At 45.6% G+C, this 23473-nt stretch overlaps 1 protein-coding gene across 16 annotated transcripts in view; it reads left to right on the forward strand.

Moving 5' to 3' along the window:
• The window catches only part of MAPKAP1 (MAPK associated protein 1), a 237908-nt gene extending 215092 nt beyond the window's left edge, over window positions 1–22816 (forward strand). For 15 of the 16 annotated variants that reach the window (XM_082467787.1, XM_082467781.1, XM_082467782.1 and 12 more), the window contains 2 exons: window positions 16400–16497; window positions 22276–22816. In XM_082467787.1, the coding sequence (XP_082323913.1) occupies window positions 16400–16497; window positions 22276–22401 (224 nt within the window). In that variant the 3' untranslated portion in view covers window positions 22402–22816. Of the gene's footprint in view, window positions 1–11662; window positions 12361–16399; window positions 16498–22275 lie in introns of those variants that run through there. The other variant, XM_082467772.1, reaches the window with a different exon arrangement.
• Window positions 22817–23473: the final 657 nt, after the last annotated feature.

A 23473-nucleotide genomic window follows, 5' to 3' on the forward strand; every position in this document is an offset into this window, starting at 1 on the left:
CTGAATCCTCTGACCACCTGATTTCTACCTACTTGACAGGGGTAATTCTAGCAGAGAAAACACACACACACACACACACACACACGTTGACGTGACAGGTATTCCAGTTCCTAGAGGAGAGGTACCCAGGAATTTTGTCATATTCTCTAGATGCTCGTGAGAATGTGTGAGAGGGAAATGAGGGTGAGCATTCAGCTACCGCTGGGTGAAAGAGCTGCACCCCAAGGTGGGTGGGTGGGTGAGTGTCCATGGCCATGCTGGCATACTCTATGCCTCATAAGGCGCTGGCATTTATACTCACATCCTCAGGTTCTGTCGATTCCCAGGGGGTCCAGGCACTTCAGACATCAGGTGGGCAAGCTATGTTGTGTTTTTATTCTCTGACAAGGACTTATTTCATAAGTTCCAGATCAAATACGGTAAGTACTGCTCGATTACAGGACACAACAGACCCTAACATATTAAATGCCCCAGTTATTGAATTGCCTTTTCATCAGAGTACTCTGGAGCACAGTCAGGAGCAGGCAGTGCCTCGTCCTTTTAACAGCTATGTTTCCTAGCCCTATTAAAAGGGGTCTTCATCTATCCTGTCAAAGGGAGTCTGCTGGGGTTTTTTAGTTTAATTACACTATCCAATTAAAACTCCTTGCTGCATTTGGATGCGCCTCTCCTTGGGCCTGAGTGGATATGACATTTACAAGGCTCGCCTTTCAAGCAGACAATAGTGTGATTGATGAGGTGCACGTTCAGTGAAGGAGGCGAGTGCCTGTGGAAGTGCCGCTTAGTGCATTTTGATTTATTTATCATCTTCTTCCAAAACAAGGGAGCTGCTGAGAGATGGGTTCTAGGCAACAGGGGGACCACCTCAGTTTTTCCAAGTGTGTGGGAGGGAAAGAGAGACCTGGCGTGTGCCACAGGATAAAGGTGGAGAAACACTGTAAGCGTGGGGCCAGCTTGCATCATTGAATGCCAGACTGCATTCTCAGGTTCTCTGACCCAGTTTGGTTTATAGTAACCTCAAGCTGTGATCTGCTGTGAAATAGGCCATCACTGTGTTTCAGGGAACAGTTGCTGCGGCTGGGTAACATTGGCCAGACCCCTGAGAACTTAGCCTGTGGGAGCCAACTCAGCATGTGTCCCGTTGACTGACCTGGTCATTATTAACTGACACCTGACGTTTGCACTGGACGTGCCTAGTTATGCTCCCACCTGCATCCTCCAGCAGTCCGGCAGCTTCTGTCCAGGGGCTACAGTCAGTGCTCAGTGGCTCTTTCTCTCACTCTGCCTGAACTACACTGAACATTTAAAAGTTGCTTCTAGGGACTTCCCTGGTGGTCCAGTGGTTAAGACTTCGCCCTTCAACGCAGGGGGTGCAAGTTCGATCCCTGGTTGGGGAGCTAAGATCCCACATGGTTTGCGGCCAAAAAAACATAAAACAGAAGCAATATTGCAACAAATTCAATAAAGACTTTAAAAATGGTCCACATCATGGGACCTCCCTGGTAGTGCAGTGGTTAAGAATCCGCCTGCCATTGCAGGGGACGTGGGTTTGAGCCCTGGTCCGGGATGATCCCACATGCCGCAGAGCAACTAAGCCCATGTGCCACAATTACTGAGCCTGCGTTCTAGAGCCTGCGAGCCGCAACTACTGGGCCCGCATGCCACAACTACTGAAGCCCGCGCACCTAGAGCCCATGCTCCGCAACAAAGAGAAGCCACCACAATGAGAAGCCCGTGCACCGCAACGAAGAGTAGCCCCCGCTCGCCACAACTAGAGAAGGCCTGCATGCAGCGACGAAGACCCAACGCAGCACAAAAATAATACATTAAATAATTTTTTTAAAAAAAGAATAAAATAAAAAAGTTTCCTTCAATTAAAAAAAATGGTCCACATCAACAAAATTAAAAATATAAAATGAAAGTTGCTTTTAGAATTTGGAATCAGCCAAGAGCAAGTGAGGCTCTAACAAAGAGATATGGAGGCACATTGGAGAACTTCTCAAAGTTGTAGTGAAAAGGCAAACCCAGCATCTTGTTCTTAACCTACTATTCTGTGTACCCTCAGCATATGATAGATGGGACCAGTGTGCTTGTCTCTGTAGTTCCTGGAAAAGAGGTGTTTTAGTACAGTGTGTGGTCTCTGGAAGGGTCAACATTCTGAATTTAGGAGGCAGGCAGTTCTACTCTGAGCCCTAGACAGATGATAAAAACCTTCCCATATTCATTATCAGGTACTACAGTTGCTCATGGGGGCTGTTGGAGGCATGTTTGCTCACTGCATGACATACAAGAATGTCTATGTTTATGAAGAAGATTGGCTGGTACTGAGACACTCAGTGGGTTTTCTTACATTCTGTGTAAACTTTCTTCATTTTTCCCTAGGTCTTACTAATAAATGAGAAAGAATTTCCTTGTGTTGATTAGAATATTGATATCTGTTAGAGTAGAAAACATTTCGGGGGTATCATCTTTTTTTCCTCCTTGGAGAAGCCTTCTTTTTGCTATTAAATTTTCACTTAATTGTTGACTTGGGCCTTATAGACCCATAATAACAAAACAGTTATGTAGGTATAATGGAAAGTTTGCAGACATTTACATTTTCCTAGATTTTTTTTTTAAAGTTTAATATTAGTTGTTTTGTTTGTTTGTTTTTTTATACTGCAGGTTCTTATTAGGCATCAATTTTATACACATCAGTGTATACATGTCAATCCCAATCACCCAATTCAGCACATTTTCCTAGATTTTGATTACCATTTCCTCAAATTCTTTTTTTTTTTTTTTCCTTGATTGTAACATCAGAAGAGATCCGAATTGAGAAGAGGGTAAGGGCAGAGATTGTTTCCTACTGAAGAAATCTGTGTGAAGATTTCTCAGCTGGATAAATGATTGGAAAAATCTGTTTCCCTTGCCTCCTGCCAAGCTCCAAACTGTGTTTTCATAATAAATAAATGGAGTGCTTAGATTTTAAGTTATTCTTGTAGACATGGAAAAGTAAGCCATTCTTTCATTAAAATCAAAATAATGTATTGCTTACAAGACTCCCATAGGCAACTTCCAGGACAGGGTAACTATAGCCAGATTAGCCCTTCTATCATAAATGACTGGAAAACTGCACAAAATATAAGAAACTGTTTGCACACATTGAAAAACAGGCAGTAGGGGACTATGCGCCCTGAGAGAAGGGCAACAAATGAGCTGAGACCTACTATCACTTCAGCTTTCTTCCAGGGTTTCCCAAGGGGAGCATAGCAGTCTCACTGACCTGGGAGACACAGATCAGAGTTGGGGGAACTGAAATTCAGCAACTGAAATTAGCAAAATTAAGTATGGAGACGAGGGAGCTATACTGAGAATGAGCTCTGGAAAGATGCCTTTTAATCTTCTGTTGTATACTAAGCTGTGTGTGCCTCTTGTGGGATCTCACGAGTCTGGTCAAAGAACAACTACTGGGAAGCTATAAACTAAAGTTCTGGCCAAAACTCTAGTTCATAGCTCCCCAGTAGTTGAAGCATCCAGGACATTTACTAGTAACTCTGGAAAGGCCGTATCTTAGGAGCAAGGCTAAACTAGCCCTAGATTAAAGACTGCCTTAATTCTTTTTTTTTATAAATAAATTTATTTATTTATTTTTGGCTGTGTTGGGTCTCGTTTCTGCGCCAGGGCTTTCTCTAGTTGCGACGAGCGGGGGCCACTCTTCATCACAGTGCGCGGGTCTCTCGCTGTCGCGGCCTCTCTTGTTGTGGAGCACAGGCTCCAGACGCACAGGCTCAGTAGTTGTGGCTCACAGGCCTAGTTGCTCCGCGGCATGTGGGATCTTCCCAGACCAGGGCTCAAACCCGTGTCCCCTGCATTGGCAGGCAGATTCTCAACCACTGCGCCACCAGGGAAGCCCAAGACTGCCTTAATTCTTAATAAAGTTTTAAACGGAGTCTTGAAAGGATCAAACTGATCCACATGTAAATTAACTGACTGCCAGAACAAAGCCCAATATTATCTAAAAGATGATGACAAAATGCAAACGTCCCACACTCTAACGTTCATAGTGTCCAACTTCCAATAAAAAATTATGAGACATGGAAAGAAGCAGGAAAAAATGTGTCCTGTAACCAGGAGAAAAATCAGTCAATAGAAGCAGAGTCAGAAATGGCAGGGATGATAGAATTGGCAGATAAGTACTTAAAAATTCATATTATAAATATGTTCAAAGACTTAATAACTCAAAAAGAAGAGAAATGGAAACTTTAAAATGAACCAAATGAAAATTCTAGAGCTAAGAAATACAGTACGTGAATCAAAAAATTCACTGATGGGAGCAAATCAGGAAGATTAGGAAAAAAGGTCAGAGTGTTAGTTATCTATTACCACATGACAAATTGTCCCAAAATTCAGTGTCTTAAAACAACAATGACACTTTCTTACAGTTTTGTGGGTCAGGAATCCAGCACAGCTTAGCTGGGTCCTCTAGCACAGGGTCTCTCACCAGGCTGCAGTCAAACTGTCAGCCAGAGCCACAGTCATCTCAAGGTTCAATAGGGGCAGGATCTGCTTCCAAGCTCACTGAGTAGTTACTAGCAGAGTTCATTTCTTTGTGAACACCATCCATTCCTTGCCACATGGGCCTCTCCATAGGAAAGCTCACAAAATGGCAGCTGGCTTCATCAAAATAACCAGGAGCAGGAAAGTACTAGGAAGGAAGAAGTCACAGTCTTTTATAACCTAATCTCAGAAAAACATCCCAACACTTTTGCTGTACTTTACTCATCGGAAGTAAGTCACTAGGTCTAGCCCACAAACAAGACAAGGAGATTACACAAGGCTGTGAAAAGCAGGAGGTGGGATCATTGAAAGCCATTTCAGAATCTGCCTATTGCAATCAATGAACTTTAAGACGAGACAATAGAAAATATTCAAAGTGAAACACAGAGAGAGAGAAAAAAAAATGGATGAAAAGAACAAAGCCTGTGGAATAATGGCAAGTGTTCTGACATATATGTAGTTGGAGTCTCAGGGATGGTAGAGAAAACTGTTCCAGATTTGATTAAAAATATCAATCTACCAATCTTGGAAGTCCAAAGAAGGCCAAACAGGATAAATACAGAGAAAACCACATCAAGGCACATCATAATCAAATTGCAGAAAACCAATGATAAAGAGAAAAATCTTATAAGCAGCCGGAGAAACCAAGATAAGAATTATTGCTGACTTCTCACCAGAAATAATGCAATCCAGAAGACAATGGAGTGACATCTCTTGCTAAAGAAAAATCTTGTCAACCTAGAATTCTATATTTAGTGAAAATATCCTTCAGAAATGAAGGTGAAATGAAGACATTTCCAGACATTCAAAAAATAAAAGAATTTGTTGCCATTAAACCTTTACTATAAGAAATATTGAAGGCTGGAGGGGAAAAAAAATACCAGATAGAAACCCAGATCTACACAAAGAAATCAAGAGTACTCAAAATGTCACCATTCGCAACTATACAGAATTAACAAAGAAAAAGGAAATAAGTTAGACCTCTTTGAGTGGGGATAGACAAACTCTGGCCCATAGGCTAAATCCAGCCCACCACCTATTTTTCTATGGCCTATGCACTAAGAATAGTTTTTAACATGTGAATATTTGCAATTGATTTGATGATATGGAACATTAACTTTGAACTCCATTTAAGTGAAATGTTATCCACCCCCCCCAAAAAAAATACGTCCTTCTCAGAAGTAGCCTGTAGTAACCCCAGAAAATACATTTGATTATTATATTTTGAATTTTGTCAATTAAAAAACATGGAAATTCTTTTTCTCTTGTTACATAAGTATCTATAAAATATCCTTAATTTTGCTTCTTGGCTCTCTTAGCCTGTCTGGAAAAGTTTGTTTATCTTGGAGAGTGAGAGCAAAAAGACAAGGGAATCTACCATGTGCCAGGCAGTGTCCCAGGTGCTTTATATGCACTACTTAATTCTTGAAACAACCCTCTGAGGTTTATATACATTTATTGTAGAAGTCTCAGATTGTTGATTTTTATCCTAGGATTACTTAATCTTAGCAACAACTCTGTGAGACAGATATTATTCCCATTTTATAAATGAGGAAACTGGGGCTCAGAGAGGTTATGTAACTTGCCTAAAGTTATATATAAATGGTAACAGAGGTTTATATTCTTCCCTCTGCCACTGACACAAAGCCAAGTCACTTAAACTTCTGTGCTTTTTGGATGGAAGAGTATCCCTAGCCCCAACTCAGTCTATGAAGTCTTATTTCTCAACAAATTTTAACCATGCTTCGTTACCTGGTTTCTCTTCCTAAAGGATATTAAATGCAGAAAAATAGAAGGTGGAAAAAGAATTACAGAACTTAATAATACAGTAGGAAGTTAAAACTGACAAGAGTTGACCAAAAATGAAACAAAACAAAAACTGTTAAAAATCAGTCCAAGAACTCAAAAAGCACAGTAGTATGGTAATATGGAACTTATTATTATTATAATATGGAACTTAATATTTAGTGGTGATATGTAGAGACTTTTGCAACTCTGAAGAAATCATGATATTCAGTACTTATAAAGATGGATGTGATAACACGGTATTTATTTTCCTTATACTCTAATACAGGAGGAAAATTTATAATATGGACTTTTTAAAAATTTATTTTATTTATTTATTTTTTAAATTTATTTTTGGCTGCTTTGGGTCTTCGTTGCTGTGCGCGGGCTCTCTCAGCTGCAGCGAGTGGGGTCTACTCTTCGTTGCGGTGCGCGGGCTTCTCATTGCTGTGGCTTCTCTCATTGCGGAGCACAGGCTCTAGGCGTGCAGGCTACAGTAGTTGTGGCACGCGGGCTCAGTAGTTGTGGCTTGCAGGCTCTAGAGCACAGGCTCAGTAGCTGTGGAGCACGGGCTTAGTTGCTCCGTGACATGTGAGATCTTCCTGGACCAGGGCTCGAACCCGTGTCCCCTGAATTGGCAGCCGGATTCCTAACCACTGCACCACCAGGGAAGCCCTATAATATGGAATTTTTATGCTTAAAATGGAAAAGGTTGTTTGTTTTTGTTTATTTGTTTGTATGGTTTTTGCCCAAAAGTCACCCTAGCTCTCTGCTCTAAGGATTGGATAGCTGAGGTTTTATGTAATTTAGCTCCCAACAGAACTTGCAAATTCAAGGTTATTACAAACTGAGGACAGAATTTCCAGATACAGAATTTGTTTCTTGCTTCTCTACCTCTCTAAAAGCTAAAGAATAAAACTCAACGAATACTTGGTTACTGAGATGCCATATGATATTTTGTTAGAACAACTTAACATGAATTGAGACATCAAAAGACCCCATAAATATTGCTCTTAATTCATTTCCTGACGTACACAGACGCACATCTGCTGCATACGAGGGTAGAATACTTGTCTCTCAAGGAAAAGCACTTGTCTAATTGTGTGAGTTGCAAGCTGAACTAACCATTTATTTCATGGAACACCATTTCTACTTGAAAGAAAACTGACAAACTGTAGTTATTCAAGCCTAACTATTTAGCATACATTTTCTTGAAAATAAAGGAAGTGAGCCTGTCACTTCAAGGAAAATAAGTTATTATTTGATGCCAATGATGAAATTCAAGCTTTGACATGAAAATCAGAATTTTGGAAAATTTGTATCCATCATTGTGAGCTTCTCATTGCTTAAAGACTTTTCTGGGGACTTCCCTGGTAGCGCAGTGGTTAAGAACCTGCCTGCCAATGCAGGGGACAGGGGTTCAATCCCTGGTCTGGGGAGATCCCACATGCTGCGGAGCAACTAAGCCTGTGCGCCACAACTACTGAGCCTGCGCTCTAGAGCCCGCAAGCCACAGCTACTGAAGCCCGCATGCCTAGAGCCCATGCTCTGCAACAAGAGAAGCCACCTCAATGAGAAGCTCACGCACCACAACGAAGAGTAGCCCCCGCTCACCGCAACTAGAGAAAGCCCACGCGCAGCAACAAAAACCCAGCGCAGCCAAAAATAAATAAATAAAATTATTTTAAAGAAAGACTTCTGAAGAGATCCTTGGTGATATTAATGAATGAGATATTTTTTGATACTGTATAATGAAATGTGTCAACATTTGGAAGACCTGCATAACTCATTGAACCAATATTTTCCACACTACTGCATGATGTTACAAAATCATACAAGAGTAAAAGATTCATTCAAAGTGCAAGACAGACCAATGGATTTTAATGTAACAGAATATGAAACTTTATTCATGTGGTTTTAGATTCCACATTGCAACTAATCTTTAAGAAGATACCATTTATGAAGTTTGGTATAATATCAAAGAATATTTGCAAAGAAGAATATTAAAATATGCCTCCCGGGGAATTCCCTGGTGCTCCAGTGGTTAAGACTCCACACTTCCACTGCAGGGAGCACAGGTTCGATCCCTGGTCAGGGAACTAAGGTCCCACGTGCCACATGGCATGGCCAAAAAAATAAATTAAAAAGTTTTTTAAATAAAATATGCCATGCTTTCCCAAAAACTTATCTGTGTGAGACTGACTTTTCTTCATATGCTTCAACCAAAACAATCATAACAAATCAAATGCAGAAGTGGAGAGTATAATCCAGCTGTATTCTGTTAAACCAAATATTTTATAATTTTCAAAAATATGAAGTAATGCTAGGCTTCTCATTAAACCTTTATTGTTTGAGGAAACATAAGGGTTTTGCCATTTAAAAATATATGATCTGTGTTAACTTGTAATGAGTTTATTTTTTTTAATGATTTAATAGTTTTTTTTTTTAATAACAGTGATATCTGTTTCTTCTTACTTTCTTTTTATTTATTTATTTTTGGCTGTGTTGGGTCTTCATTGCTGTGCGCAGGCTTTCTCTAGTTGCGGTGAGCGGGGGCTGCTCTTCGTTGCGGTGCGCGGGCTTCTCATCGTGGTGGCTTCTCTTGTTGCAGAGCACGGGCTCTAGGTGTGCGGGCTCCAGTAGTTGTGGCACATGGACTCAGTAGTTGTGGCTCACGGGCTTAGTTGCTCCACGGCATGTGGGATCTTCCCGGACCAGGGCTCAAACCCGTGTCCCCTGCCTTAGCAGGCGGATTCTTAACTACTGTGCCACCAGGGAAGTCCGATTTAATAGTTTTTACACTTCTCAGTTTTAATTTCTAATATAATAAATATTGATAGATATAATCCACATGAACAAAAGCTTTTGGGGCTCCTCAGTAATGTTTAAAAGTGTAAGGGGATTCTGAGACCAAGAAGTTTGACAACTGCTGATTTAGGGTCTTGAAAATCATCTAAAAAGCTTGGACTTTATTCTGAAGACAGTAGGAAAAGAAACACTGTAGACTTTTAAGTAGGAGAGTGACATGACCAGATGTGTGTTACAAAAGGATGACTCCTCTCGGTAGATGTTTGGATCTGAAGAAGACATGACCAAAAGTAGGAAAACCAAGAAGAGGCAACAGACGGTCAGGACCTCGGTGAGGGCTGTGGTCACAGGACGGGAAGGGATGGAAGATGAATATATGAAAACTATTTAGGGGACCAAATGCTTGGAACTTGGTGAGTAGTGAAGCCTGCAGTTGGGCTAACAGACCTTTTGATGGAAGGGGAAATGCAGAATTCACTTCCGGATGTGCAACACTGCAGGCTATCTGGAGATGGCAGCTGTACTCACCGGTTGGCTCTGAAAGTCTGGAGAAAGGTCCGAGCCAGATATCTGCTTCGGGATCATCAATATCTGGGTAGTAGTTAAAACCTAAGGGGCAAACCTGACAGAGGAGAAATGGAGTTAAAAGAGATGAGGGTCAAGGACAGGACACCGGGGAAGACCATTATTTAAGAGAAAGATAAAGGACAAGAAGGTCACAAAGGACATATAAGAAACAGATTGACTGGAGAAGTCAGTTGAAAAATCAGTTGACTGTGGCTTCATGGGAAGAGAGGACTTCAGAAGTATCAGATACAGCTGAGAAGCCAAGCAAAATAAAAGCCGAGAAGTATCTACTGGATCTCTCAACATAGAGGTCATGGTGACCTTAGCAAGAGTGTTTTCAGTAAATTAGAGGAAGGAGGGAAATCACATTGCCATGGGAGTTTTTATAATCAGAGAGCTTTAATTATGTTTATAGGAAGGAGCCAAAGGGGGGGAGGGGGTGAATGACACAGGCAAAAGTGTAAGTGGATCAGACTCTGTCCCTGCTCCGGAGGTCAAAGAAGTCATTACAGTTACTGGGGCCTCTGCCACCATCGGGGCGCTCAAGAAGGAGCACCAGCCTTTGCCAGTTGAATTACATTGAACTGAAGCTCCTACAGGCAGCTGGGAGTGCTGCTCACAGCGGAGACCAGACCCGGAGGGGGTTTTCAGCCCAGAGACCAAAGCATACCAGGCCATCCATTTCCCACCGCAATGAAGAGTAGCCCCCGCTCGCTGCAACTAGAGAAAGCCTGCGCACAGCAACAAAGACCCAATACAGCCAAAAATAAATAATAAATTAAATAAATAAATAAAAGTTATTTTTAAAAAAGGGAAATCCAATGAGAGCTCTCCACCCACTTCCAAGCCAGAGGGACCAGAAAAGATGAGACCCTGGAAACCTATTTTTTTAGAAGTATCCATGCCTGATGTAAAGAAATTCAGAAGGAATCCAAATACTCAGAGATGTTCTTCATAGGCTTATCTATAATACTGGCAATTTTATTAGTAATGTAAATGCCCAGCGGAAAGATAGTAGCATGAACTGAACCGTGGCACACTTGTTGGAATAAAATACAGCTGTTGAAAAAGATGGTTGTGGAGACTATGTAGCAACAAGGAAAAGGCTATGGTAAAATGTTAACAACAAAAATTCTCCGCAAATTTTACTATACAATCTGATTACAGCTGTGTGAAAACAGACATGTGAGAATGACTAGAAAAGAGACCATGGATGTCATTGTGCCAGGATGTTGGTATTATGGGGGTGGAGTGTGGAAGTTTCTCCTCTGTCTTCTAAATTTCTAGTAATTTTAAAATATATTTTATAATTTTTTAATTGAAAAGGAAAACCAAAAAAATCAAGTTTATTTTTGGCTTTCCTGGCAAGTGGGACACCTGGGGGGTTTTAGACAAAGGTGGGCCTCAGGCTCAGTTTGGAAGTCCCAGCTCTGACCAGTCATTGCCAAACACAGTCGGTGCCCGCAGGTCGTTTAGAAGGGAGCCTCTTTTCAAACAACAATCTCTGTTCCATTTGCAGTGGAAATCTGGGAGCACTTCTTTTAGCAGCAATGTATGCGCTGCTGGCCCTCTGCTTAAGCTGTCCCATCTTGTGATAATAGCAGCTTTTTCTGAATGACCACTCCCCTCAATTGACCAGAAGACCCTGTTTTTGCAGCACAGCCTCTGATTTAAGTTAAAACTCATAATGCAGATGATAAATTACAGCACGAAAGCTCAAAAGTCTCCGCTTCTGACACCTGTACTGCTAATTAGTTTCTGTTCAGTGTTACATTCCATCTTCTCTGTCTTCTCTGTTTGGAAAAAAAATACATGAATGTAAATACATTTTTACATATCCAGACTTCCATTTCAATATTCAGAAGCAGATGTATAGTTTCAGTGCCCTGAGCAGATCTGGATATGTGACCGGGGCTTAGATGCCACATTTTATACCCCATTATATTGCATTTTATTCCTACAGCTCTAAAGCAAGTCTGCTCAAAGAAGGCCCAATTAAAAACCAAATTGTCAGAACAATGAGGATATTATCGTCAAACATCAGTTCCGTCACAGTTGTAAGAATGATGGCCACCACCCATTGAGCCCCCGCTGTATCCAAGTGCCATGTGAGATGCCTGATGGATGCTGTCTCCTCTCGGGCAAACCTTGGCCCCTGGAGGGACAGTGCCTCCGACGGTCCCACCACTAGAACACAGCAGAACTGGATTTCTTCCCAAGTCTCTGACTAGCACTCACACTTTCCCCCTCTGCATCCCAGGCTTTTGTTATGCCTCAATTTCCAAACAGAATTTAACAACCCAAACAAAATAATTTGGACTAATTACAATATTAGACTTTGTATTTTCTTTTAAATCATACTGATACACAGGCTTACCTCAGAGACATTGCAGGTTCGGTTCCAGACCACCACAGTAAAGCAAGTCACACAAATTTTTTGGTTTCCCAATGCATGTAAAAGTTATATTTACACTATACTGTAGTCTGTTAAACGTACAGTAACATTATGTCTAAAAAAATAATTTACAAACCTTAATTTTAAAATACTTTATTGCTGAAAAATGCTAACCATCATCTGACAGTGCAGGGTTGCCACAGACCTTCAATTTGTAAAAAATGCAGTATCTGCGAACCACAATAAATGAAAGCACCATAAAACAAGGCATGCCTAGATCATTTTTCTCAACTGGTATTTTTTACAAAGACGGTTTACCCCTATGGCTTACTCATTCCCTATGAAAGGTGCCGATGTTCTTTGAGTTTCCAAGGGTAACCTGCCCACCTCTGATTCCCTCTAACACCCCAGGACAGTGCCCTGATGGGCTGCAGCTGAGGAGGACATTTGACCCCTCTTCCTCCTTTACCTGAGGTGAGCCTAGAGATGCCCGAGGCTGATAAAGGTTTGATAACAGACTTTTCTCACTTTGTGTTCCTATTCTGTTCAGCTGGTGTTGAAATGCCAGTGATTTCTTCCCAGACACCTCTGGTGGAAATTTACCACATAGCATAAACTACTCATGTTTATTGATAGATCCATTTCCAGAAAGAGGTCAATTAACTTGTTACACTTTAATGTATGGGCTTTGGATTAGGTGAAATTATACAAGTGTGATTTCTGCTTATTAACTATTCTATTATAAAAGAATTCCCAAGTCCTGCCACCTTCTCTATAGTTCTCAAGTCAATCCCTTTCTCAGCATCCTTTTTACTCCTGTCTAGCTCAAAACTGAATATGCTTCTACCTGGATGACTGTGGCAGCTGGTCCCCTGCCTCCAGGCCCTGGCGAGCCAGGGTGAATGCCCAAAAGCCCAATTTGACCATTTACTTCACTGCCCAGCTTACACTCCACTAGTGGCTCCCTCAGCTGTTGAATCCAGTGTTCCCAGCCCTTTAGTCTGCCCTGTGTTACAGCACCTCCTGCCCGTCCACTGTTGGTGAACCTGTCTGCTCGGAGCTCTGGCTCGGAGGCGTGCTGCCTCTTGCCCCTGTGTGTGTGTCCACGCTCTGTCCTCGCCCTGTTGCATCCTTCTCCACCCCACCTTTACCCTGCTGACCCCCTTCCTCCTCTGAGGCTGCTCAGTCAGGCATCAGCTTCTCCAGGAAGCTGTCTCTGATGGCCCTTCCACCACCAGGCCAGCCACCTCCCCTGGGGCCTCCACAGCATCTCCCTGAGGTCACCTTCTTCGTCATGCTCATCATACTTGTCTCTCAGTGTTCCCGGTGTTCATTCCTCTGGCCAGCCAGCAAAACAGGGACCCCTGGAGCCAGGGGAAAAGCCTCACAGCAAAAACTCTCTCGGAGCGCCTTGGCCCCATGCTCCATGGCTCCAGCACGGGTGACAGCGTGGCTCTAAGTTAACTAGAGCTCTCCCTCCGAAGTCCTCCCACAGAGCAGGAAGCGGCCGTCTGCTGTAGCTGTCCCACCACACCGCACCCGGTTATTAGCTGTATGGTAGTCTATCTGTGGCTCTGTAGTAGTTGCAAAAGGGCTGAGCTGTTGAATCCTAATACAGGTTCTCCAGGTGGTGTTCTGTCTCCCCTTCCCTCAGTGATGTGAGCGCTCTCACTGGAAAGCACAGATAAGTCAGAGGCTTCAGTGAGACGGTCAGGGCTGGAACTCTCCATCACTCTGACTTGCTTCCCTCTTCCTTGGGGGTCTGGCAGGAGTGCTGGGGACAGGCAAAGGCCACACAGCCTCCTAGCTCCGCACAGTACACGGGGGGTGGTGTCTGTAGTCACCTGACCCAAATAGGCAGCCGTTCCGGACACTCGATGTGGGATGATTAGTTTGTTTTTGTCCTATGATTGGTGTGCAGATGAACCACAGGCCTCCCCTCCGTGAGCCCGTACCATCCAAGGGGATGGTGTGGAGGCTTCCTTCCAGAGGCTCCCAGGCGCCTGCAGACTGCATGGCACGTGTGCCATGTGTAGATTTGGCTCTTTCTAAAGAGTGCAGGACAGGTTTTTAATGGTGTCCCAGTTGTTCAGGCGAAACATGCTCTAGTATCTTGAGGTTTTGGTTTTGTTTTGTCAGTGACGAGCGGGAGCAGGTGCTATAGACAGTCCATGAGATCACTTATCAGAGTGGTCACTGAACCCCGAAGCTTCGGGTCCACAGACCTCCCTAACACCTTCTGGTCCTTTTTAGCTGCAGGCACTGGTGTCGGTGTCTGTGTCTGTCATGGCCAGGTGTCAGCAGGAAGGCCTCCTGGAGGGGGTGTCTCTGTTTGTCCTTCACAGCCCTGTGACCTTCATAGACGGCTCTGCTTGGTCACAGCATGGCCAACAGAGAGATCTGCATTGTTCTTCCACACAGTGATATCACCATCAAGACTCTGACATTCTGAGCTGAATCCTGTAAAGATAAAAGAATACACACATACACTCACGTCCATACATACAGATACATCCATTCATGTGAGATTCACTTCTCAGAAACAAGTAATTTATATATTCACAGAATGATTAGCTTTCAGCTAAGAATTCTAACATTTTAGTACCCTGATTTAGAATCAGGCTAAATTTGTCAAGTGACGGAAAGCGAGGTTTTTCAGAAATTATTAGCTAATTTTTTCAATATTGAATTTATAGTCACAAAAAATATATCATAATGATGTTTCCAGGATAAAATACCAGCAGCTTAACTTTTCTGGCCACAAACGTACAGCATATATCAGTTTATTTTTGAAGAGCTGAAGAATTAGCTACTGTAAATAAAGTTTCCAAGAAGATTTCTCCGGGAAAGAGGTGAACTTACAGTAATATGGGTGATATGTTATTAATTAATAACTATGACCAGCCACTGCTTCAATTAAAAGGACAACGGATGAGAAGGCCTAATAGAAAGGATATGCTGAATTTTAATCTCACAAGCGCTGAAGTCTGCAGAAAAGACGAGGAGTTGTTTCTGAGGCTGGTAGGAGGAAGCCTCTGGGTAAGATGTCACCAGCTGCTGCTTGGTCTGGGAATGTTTACTGAGCTCTGACTACACGTCTCTCTGGAGCAGTGCTCCTTTGGTTGCCAGTAATGGAAACCAACTTCAAAATAGCTTAAGGAGAAAGAGGACTTTCTTGGAGGTCCACAGGGGTCTCCCAGAACCCAAGGACGGCATGAGCTGATAGGCCAGGGAGAGCGTCACATGGGAGTGAGGACGGCGGGCACCTATGTCTCTGCTTAGAGGAGGGAATCTGATTGGCATGTTTGGCCCAAAGGACAGGCACAGGGGGTGCGGACGCGGCTGCAGGTGGCGTGATACGGTAAGCAGGTTTCTTTGACGGGCTGAGTACTGTGTGGGAGGCCACATGAGAAGCGTGCCTAGAAATGTATCCCACGGAGGTGCCAGTTGAGCTAAAGTACCCAGCATTGGCTGATCTTTTGGAGACAGGATAATGAGAGGGGACATCCCAAGCATGGGCAGGTGGGTATGTGCAATGCCCTGGGCTGGCATGTGGCATCTGAGGGTGGTGAAGTGAGGTGAGGCTAGACCAGGAAGCAGTCCCAGAAATGACAAGGTTGCCCTGAAGGTGGTAGGAAAGGGTTACGAAAGCATTTGGGTCTGGGGGTGGTTTGTGTGTTCAGGGGGTCAGACCCCCTGAGTCAGTCTGCTCTTTGAGGTGCCAGCTTTCCATGGCAGCCTTTAGAGCAGCCTCTCCACGCCCCCCGCCGCCCCCAGTCCACCCATCCTTCCAGGGTGGAAATGGCCGGAGGCCCTGGGCGCAGCTTCCACGCGGGATCACATGACCAGGACTCCCCCTCCCAGCAGGAGCCGGGCTATGGAGAACCTCGTAATAGCATTACTATCGGCCTTCCTCCTTCCTGTTGCTCATTTATTTGACTTTAAGCACAGTTATTTTTAGAGTAATAATTTGGAGTTAATTGGTCTTCTGCCTTAAAAAAATACCACCTTTTCCATGCAATTATTATGTAGAAATAGTTCCGTAGAGCTTTCCTAATCTGTCGTCCCTGGAACACCCTCCAGAGTGGAATGGGACCTAACTGGCTGTTTGATCTGTTTTTTACTGACTGCTCTCTCCCCACCTGTGATGAGAAGGTGAACGACTCCTGGGAAGAGCTGCAGCCCTGCAGCCTCCACTTGCTCTCGCTGGAACTGAAATGACAAGGGGAGAGGAGAATATGGGGGGCCTCCCCCAAGGTAACCCACCAGAGCCCCCTCAACGCTGCCTTTTCTCTCTCCCTCTAGGTCATGCGATATTTAAACTCACGTATCTAAGCAATCACGACTATAAACACCTCTACTTTGAATCTGACGCTGCTACCGTCAATGAAATCGTGCTCAAGGTGAGTGTTCCTTCTCGGCCCAGACCCGGAGTATGCAGGACCGGCTCCCCGCCAGCACCGCACAAGGCTCCCGGGCCGGTTTTGCAGGGTCACTGCACTGCCTACGGGTCACCCGGCTGGTGAGCACCCAGGCCTGGGCCACACCGCAGGTCAGCTGCTCTGCAGCTGCTTCCGCCAGCCAGAAGCCCCTTCAGCTTCCTCCCAGTCCCCCGATAATCCTGCTTCTTCGTGTGTTTATTCATTCTTTTTACGTACCATTTATTTCCCTCCAACCCCACTCAGGAGCTCCTTGAGGTTCCTGGAACAGACTCTGAGGAAATTATTGTTATTGTTTGAAGACACCTTAAAGTAATCACGATAATTAACCTGTTGTAAACATACCCGGCTTGATGCTAGAATTGTCTGTTACCATATCTCAACAGTGCTCACGGAGCACCTTCTGTGTGCCAGGCTAGTACTCAGGATACTGCAGTGACAGACCCAGTCCCTGCCCTCAGCGAGCTTGTCCTCTTTCAGAGGAGACAGACGTTAAGAAAATTACAGAGAGGGACTTCCCTGGTGGCGCAGTGGTTAAGAATCCACCTGCCAATGCAGGGGACACGGGTTTGAGCCCTGGTCCGGGGAGATCCCACATACCATGGAGCAACTCAGCCTGTGCACCACAACTACTGAGCCTTCACTCTAGAGCCCGCGAGCCACAACTACTGAGTCTGAGTGCCACAACTACTGAAGCCCACACACCTAGAGCCCGTGCTCCGCAACAAGAGAAACCACTGCAATGAGAAGCCCGTGCACCACAATGAAGAGTAGCCCCTGCTCGCCGCAACTAGAGAAAGCCCGTGCACAGCAACAAAGACCCAATGCAGCCAATGAATAAATAAATATTTTTAAAAGACTGTTAAATAAGTCACAAGGTGCCCCATGGATGTGTAAAGAGTAAACTGACTTGGTACAGGGGGTAGGGAGGCAGGGAGAGCTGAGCCCTGAAGGATGGATGGAAAAGCACACATTTTACCAGGTGAGGAGAGAGAAAAGACATTTCACAGAGGGAGCAGCCTGTGATGGGGCAGAGAAGCAGGGCGAGTGTGGTGTGGCTGGGAGGTTGCACCCAAGCCTGTGTGTCTGGAGCAGAGAGGTTGCAGGGGCCAAGCCACACAGAATCTTGCAAAGTGGCGTCGGACTGAGAAAAGCTCCCGTGGGGTCTTGTTGGTTCAGGAAATATGGGTCAGGGCCCGAGATTCTGTGTCTCTAAGAAGCTCTCAGGGGCTGCCCAGGATGCCGTCTGTGTACCACACTCTGAGTAGCCCTGGACTAGTGATTTTCAGACTCTTTCAAACTGAGAATCCTTTCTCTGAGCCAAATCTTACGTAGAATGACCAGACAGAGAAAACAGAACTGCTTTGGCAGAACAGGGCTTAGAGCCAGAGGGGGCTCCTCCACCCCTGGTTGTGTGTGACTCTGACCAGTCACATCACCTCCCTGGGCCTCAGTTTCTTCTCCTGTAAAATGGGGATCATGGTACCTACCCTGCCCTACCCCACCATAAGGCTAATATTAGCTGCTAGAGCAAATATTAAATGGTACGGTGAAGCTACCTAAGTGATTATTCGTTATCTTCTTAAGAGTAGGTGTCGTCAAGTAATAGTAATAAAAGTACTAAGATATACTGAGGGGTCACAACGTGCAGGACCTGGGCCAGGCACTTTACCTGTCCTGTCTCAAGGAACCTTCACACCTCTATGATGTAGTGATATACAGTCATTCCCATTTTCTAGATGAAAACTGAGGCTCAGGAAAAAAGTAACTTAGCCAGGGTTGTGACAGGCAGAACCAGAACTTGACCCAGGTTTGGCGGATTCCAGAACTTGTGCTCCCAGGTGTGCACAGACTTAAGGAGCTGAACAGGAGATTTCGATGAAATGGAATTGTGTCACAGAAACATTTTGAGGCAAAGTCCCTCATGGCTTCAAAAGATTTTCAAAAGTAGTAGATGAGAATTAAAAGAATGAAGCTGCTAGGAGGACAGTTTAGAGCCGAGACAGAGTAGCATGACCAGTTGGATGGAAAGCAGAGGGTTCATAGACCACCCCGGATTGGAGCCCCTCGGAACAGGCAGGGGACAGTGCCCACCTAGAGTGCCTGAAAGCAGCGAGCTAGGAGTTACCTGCCAGCGCATCCCCCGACGGCCCAGGGAGCACGTGCCGCACTCGGGGGCCAGGTGGAGAAATATTCCATTACCCCGTCAGGGCTGGCCTTTTTTTAATTATTTATTTATTTATTTTTTTATTTTATTTTTGGCTGCATTGGGTCTTCGTTGCTGCCTGCGGGCTTTCTCTAGTTGCAGCAAGCGGGGGCTACTCTTCGTTGCAGTGTGCGAGCTTCTCATTGTGGTGGCTTCTCTTGCTGCAGAGCACGGGCTCTAGGCTTGCGGGCTTCAGTAGTTGTGACACGCGGGCTCAGTAGTTGTGGCGCACGAGCTTGCTCCACAGCATGTGGCATCTTCCCAGACCAGGGCTCGAACCCATGTCCCCTGCATTGGCAGGCGGATTCTTAACCACTGTGCCACCAGGGAAGTCCTGGCCTTTTTTTTTGTAGCCAGCATTAAAATATTCAAGACTTCAGAAGGATTCTAGTAAAATTATAATCCTGTGTTTGACATCAAAATAATTTTCACAACAGCAGATTGATGACAGAAACACTGGTTTATGACTTCAGTGCAAGACTGTGGAAGAACAAGTGCAGAGAAATCATTTTCCAGGACCAAATGCTCCCTTGAAGCAGATGCTTTTCTGCAAAATCCCCAAGGCCTATCACCTTCCCTAAAATGTCTGTTTTCATATGAAAATGCTTGTAGAAATATTACATCATGCACAAGACTCCAGGAGAAGTCCCAGCCTGATTTATTTAGAGAGCTAATGATCGCGATCCTGATGGAAGATTAAATTTCACGTTTCCGATCTCTGATTTTTAAAGCAGTTTAAATACTTAGCCCGATCTGCCATTCCCAATGTCTTCGTGGGGCTTTGCACCAACACCAAGTGACTGAGGCCCCACTTGGTAGAAATGTTGCCATTAGAGGTTCTTCTCAGGTCAGTCTTAGACGCAAGTAATACATGTGGTGGTTCTAGAATTGAGGAGTTTCACATAAAATAAGAGCTTTAGACTGAAACTGAAAGGAGGAAATAAGGACCAGAGGCTAATGTCAAAGAAACTATTACAAGCAGGCAACTCTCCATCAAGTTATTTTTATCTCGTTGTGTTTTTCCCCATAGGACCCATTTATTGAGCACCGACTGTATACAAGACATTTTATGTACATTATCTCATTTCATCTTCGCAACTGCCCTGCCCAGTGTAGACATTATTATCCCCACTTTATAGACGAGGAAAAAGAGGCCCAAGGCCACAGAGCACATACAGGTGGAGCCTCATCCTGAACCAAGCTGAGGAGTCCCAGACCTGCCCCTTCCCACCCTGTGTGGTCCCTCATTCTGCAGGCTTCGAGGTGAATCTCAGAGGAATCACTGGACTCTTCAAATTGGGTTCTTCTCGTGATCGAGTGATGGAGGCTGTGACTTTATTGACCATGAAAACTCCCTATATTTTTATGCCTTAAGCTGTAAAATGCATTGAAAGTGAAACACTCTATAGTGCATAAAATTGTGCAAGTTTTAAGCCACAGCATATTAACCAGCTAATGGCAGACCAAAGGGCGTTTTTATCTTCTGATTATTACATTAATCTTCCATTAAAATTATCTATGTGATTATCACAAAGCACTGAAGATAATAAATTTAGGAAATAGTTGGCCTGTTGAGGATCATTTTAAAATGCTTTTGTCAAGTTACATGTGCCAAATATACACTGAAAACAGTAGATTGGTTGAGTGTGCAAACAATCGAACCCAAAGATTGCTCTTATTAAGAATGATAAACCTCTTCTTTCCATGCATTGTCTCTAGTGTCCCAAATCGTCACCCGGCCCTGCAGGCCTCATGATTTATTGCTCTCAGCTGGTAACTTGGCGAGGCAGTGGGCCGAGCGCGTCAAGCCTTCTGTACTCACACACACGCTTTTAACGCCTGCTGCCGGCGACTATCGGAGCAGAAAGTCTGGAGGGGACACCGTGGCAGAGCCCCAGCCCCACGCGAGGCGAGGCATCCGCACCGCCTCCCCGGAGCACCTCGGTTCTTTCTCAGTCCGCAGAGGCTTCTCCCGCTCCGGGAGCGGGACACGTGGTCCTCAGAGTACAATCAACAGAGGGGGCAGCTCGTTTCTCTAGCCAGGAATATTCAGGGTTCTAGTCATAACTTTTAGATATTTGAGGTTGAAGAGAAACAGTGTTTGTTCTCAGAAAGGCCCAGCCAGAGGGCAGTTGGGGCAGTGGAAGGAGCCAGGTCTGAGGGGGTGAGGGGGTGGGGGCCTCTGAGGAGGCCCGGGACCTGAAGAGCTGGTCCAGGTCCTGGCGCGTACTCTTTCTAGCTTTGTGACCTCGAGTAAATGACGTTATCATTCCTGTGCCTCAGTTTTCTCCTCTGTACAATGGGGATAACAATGGCAGCCATCTCCTAAGGCTGTTGTGAGGGTTAAATGACTCAATCCTTGAAAAGCACTTGGAACGCTGCTGCTGCTGCCACCGCCACCACCACCCAGCCAGGGGCTCATCCTCGCACCAGGTGTGGGTCTGATCATGGCACTGCTGCCCTTCCCTGGCTCCTCCCTGCCTCACCTTGACTGGCCCCTAAGCTTCTGCAGTTCATGGACACCCCCTTGCCGTGTTCCACTGCTGTGCCTTGATGCATGCTGATTCTCCCCACCCCTTGTATACCCCGAACTCCTATTTGTCTCTCAAAACCCATCTCATTCATCTCCTCCACAAGCCTTCCCTGCCCCACATGTCCCCGATAGTTACTCTCCCCATTCCTTTCTGCTCCTTCTGTATCTGTTGTCACACTTGTTCTGTTGGACACTCACTAGGCCGTGAGGTCCTTGGGACAGGGACCAAGTCTTAATTTTCCCTCTGCCCCTTGAACCAAACACGGAGTGAGGCTCAGATAAGGCAGGTGCTCAGTGCCAAAGGTGACGGTGACAGTGACTGTCCAGCACGGGGGGTCTGAAAAGACCCCAAGAGAACCAGGTGGGAGCAGCAACGTGGGGACCTGGGAGGCAGCTGGCTGTGCATCCTGCACAGAGTTCCCACGGCACCTTTCCCGGCTTTGACCCTGACCTCTCGGTGATCCGGGCAGCTTGGTCCTCTTCTCTGAGCCTCACTTTCCTTTTTTATCAAATGAGCCGTAGCTAGTGGGGTGCTTGTGAGCATTAACATACCCCCGTTGGAACCTCTGTACCTGCTGGTGGGAGGCTGAACACAGAGCCTTGTTTTAGTTTGGTTTTCATCCCTGTGACGTCCTTGTCTTTCAGACGAGGGAAGAGGGGGCTCAGAGGAGTTATGTGCGAGCCCAGGGCTGCACGGCAGGCTGGGGGCAGAACCAGGAAGCCCGGTACACAGGCTTCTGGGAGGGACCACGGGCTCTGGAATCAGAAAAGCTCCACCACTGGCTGAAAGGCCTGTACCAGCCTCGTGTCTTCTCCAGGCGTGTTTTCCCGTTGTGCAGCGGGCTCCGGTCCCAGCCTGCGGGGTTGCCGTGGTGACTGGATGCCATGCACAGGGGAACACTGGGCCCGGAGGGCGCCCAGCCCGGGGCAGGGCCTTCCCTTGCTCATCCCAGGCGAGCAGAGCGGCTGGCAAGTGACTGGGCTGTGTCGTCTTGCTTTCTAGGTTAACTACATCCTGGAATCACGAGCAAGCACTGCCCGGGCTGACTATTTTGCTCAGAAACAAAGAAAACTGAACAGACGTACAAGCTTCAGCTTCCAGAAGGAAAAGAAATCAGGGCAACAATGACACTGGCCTCCCGCTTCAATCTGTTGCCATAGCTCAGAGCCTGCCTGCCAGGGCCAGGTGGCCCTAGAGCCAACCCTGTGTCCTGCAGTCCTCGGGGAGGCCAGCTCCTGCCTCACGAGGACAGGGCTGCTGGGCTCTTGGGGAAGGGGGGGCACCCCCTAGAACAGAGCTGGGGACGTTGCCACGGGACCGAACCCTGAGTGGTAATGGCTTTGATTAGCAGTGCCCGGGGCCGGACGACACCGAGAGGAGCCACAAGCTGCCCAGCCACCTTCACTGCCTGACGGTCCCGCCCGAAGATGTACATAGCCATGCCCAGACATGTCCTTGCAACTTGATCAAATTTCTTAAACGAAGAACAAAAATGTACGGTTCTTTTTTTTTTCTTCCTTTTAATAAACTCTTTATCATGGTTGGTATGATGGACCATTCTTTGGGGGCAGAGGATTGATTATGTCATTCTCTTTAAAATCTGTTCCCATATTGAACAGGCAGATTGGAAAAGCTATGGCTCGATTTTTCAGAAGAAATGTTTAGGATTTAGTCAATAGTTTTAACTATGCCATTTGTTTAAACGAGTGCATTGCTTTGAGGATAGTTATCTTACTAAAGTTAGGAAAGGGACCGAGTGATGTGTGTCCAAGGCTGCGCCATTTTCCCCTTCAGAAGCCTCCTCTTCTCAACTCATCCCAGCACCTCTGATTTCAGGAAGGCAGGACTGCATGTAAAGCTCGGGGCTCGGGGAAGTGGGGGTCACACTGAGCTCCCAGCCGGAAGTGGTCTCTTCTGTTTCCTAAATAACAAGTCTAAGTTTCAGCTGACAGTTGGACCCGCATGTGGATTTTTCCTGGACTCGGAAGAGTCTCTGCAGTGCTATCTCGGAGGGGCCTCGGCTCCCTTTCTCCTCTCCTCACAGTGCCTGCCCCCTGGTCTGAGCAGGAAGGAAGTGCTGCTTTCACTGCATCAGAGACTGCGGGGCGGGAGGAGCTGCTGCCAGGGGTCCAGCTCCCAGGGGGTGGGGGGCAAGGAATCAGGTATCTGCCGACACCACCCCTCTGGCCACACCTGATGC

Source organism: Balaenoptera physalus (assembly GCF_965194825.1).
Source record: "Balaenoptera physalus genome assembly, chromosome: 7".
NCBI classification, from domain to species: Eukaryota; Metazoa; Chordata; class Mammalia; order Artiodactyla; family Balaenopteridae; genus Balaenoptera; species Balaenoptera physalus.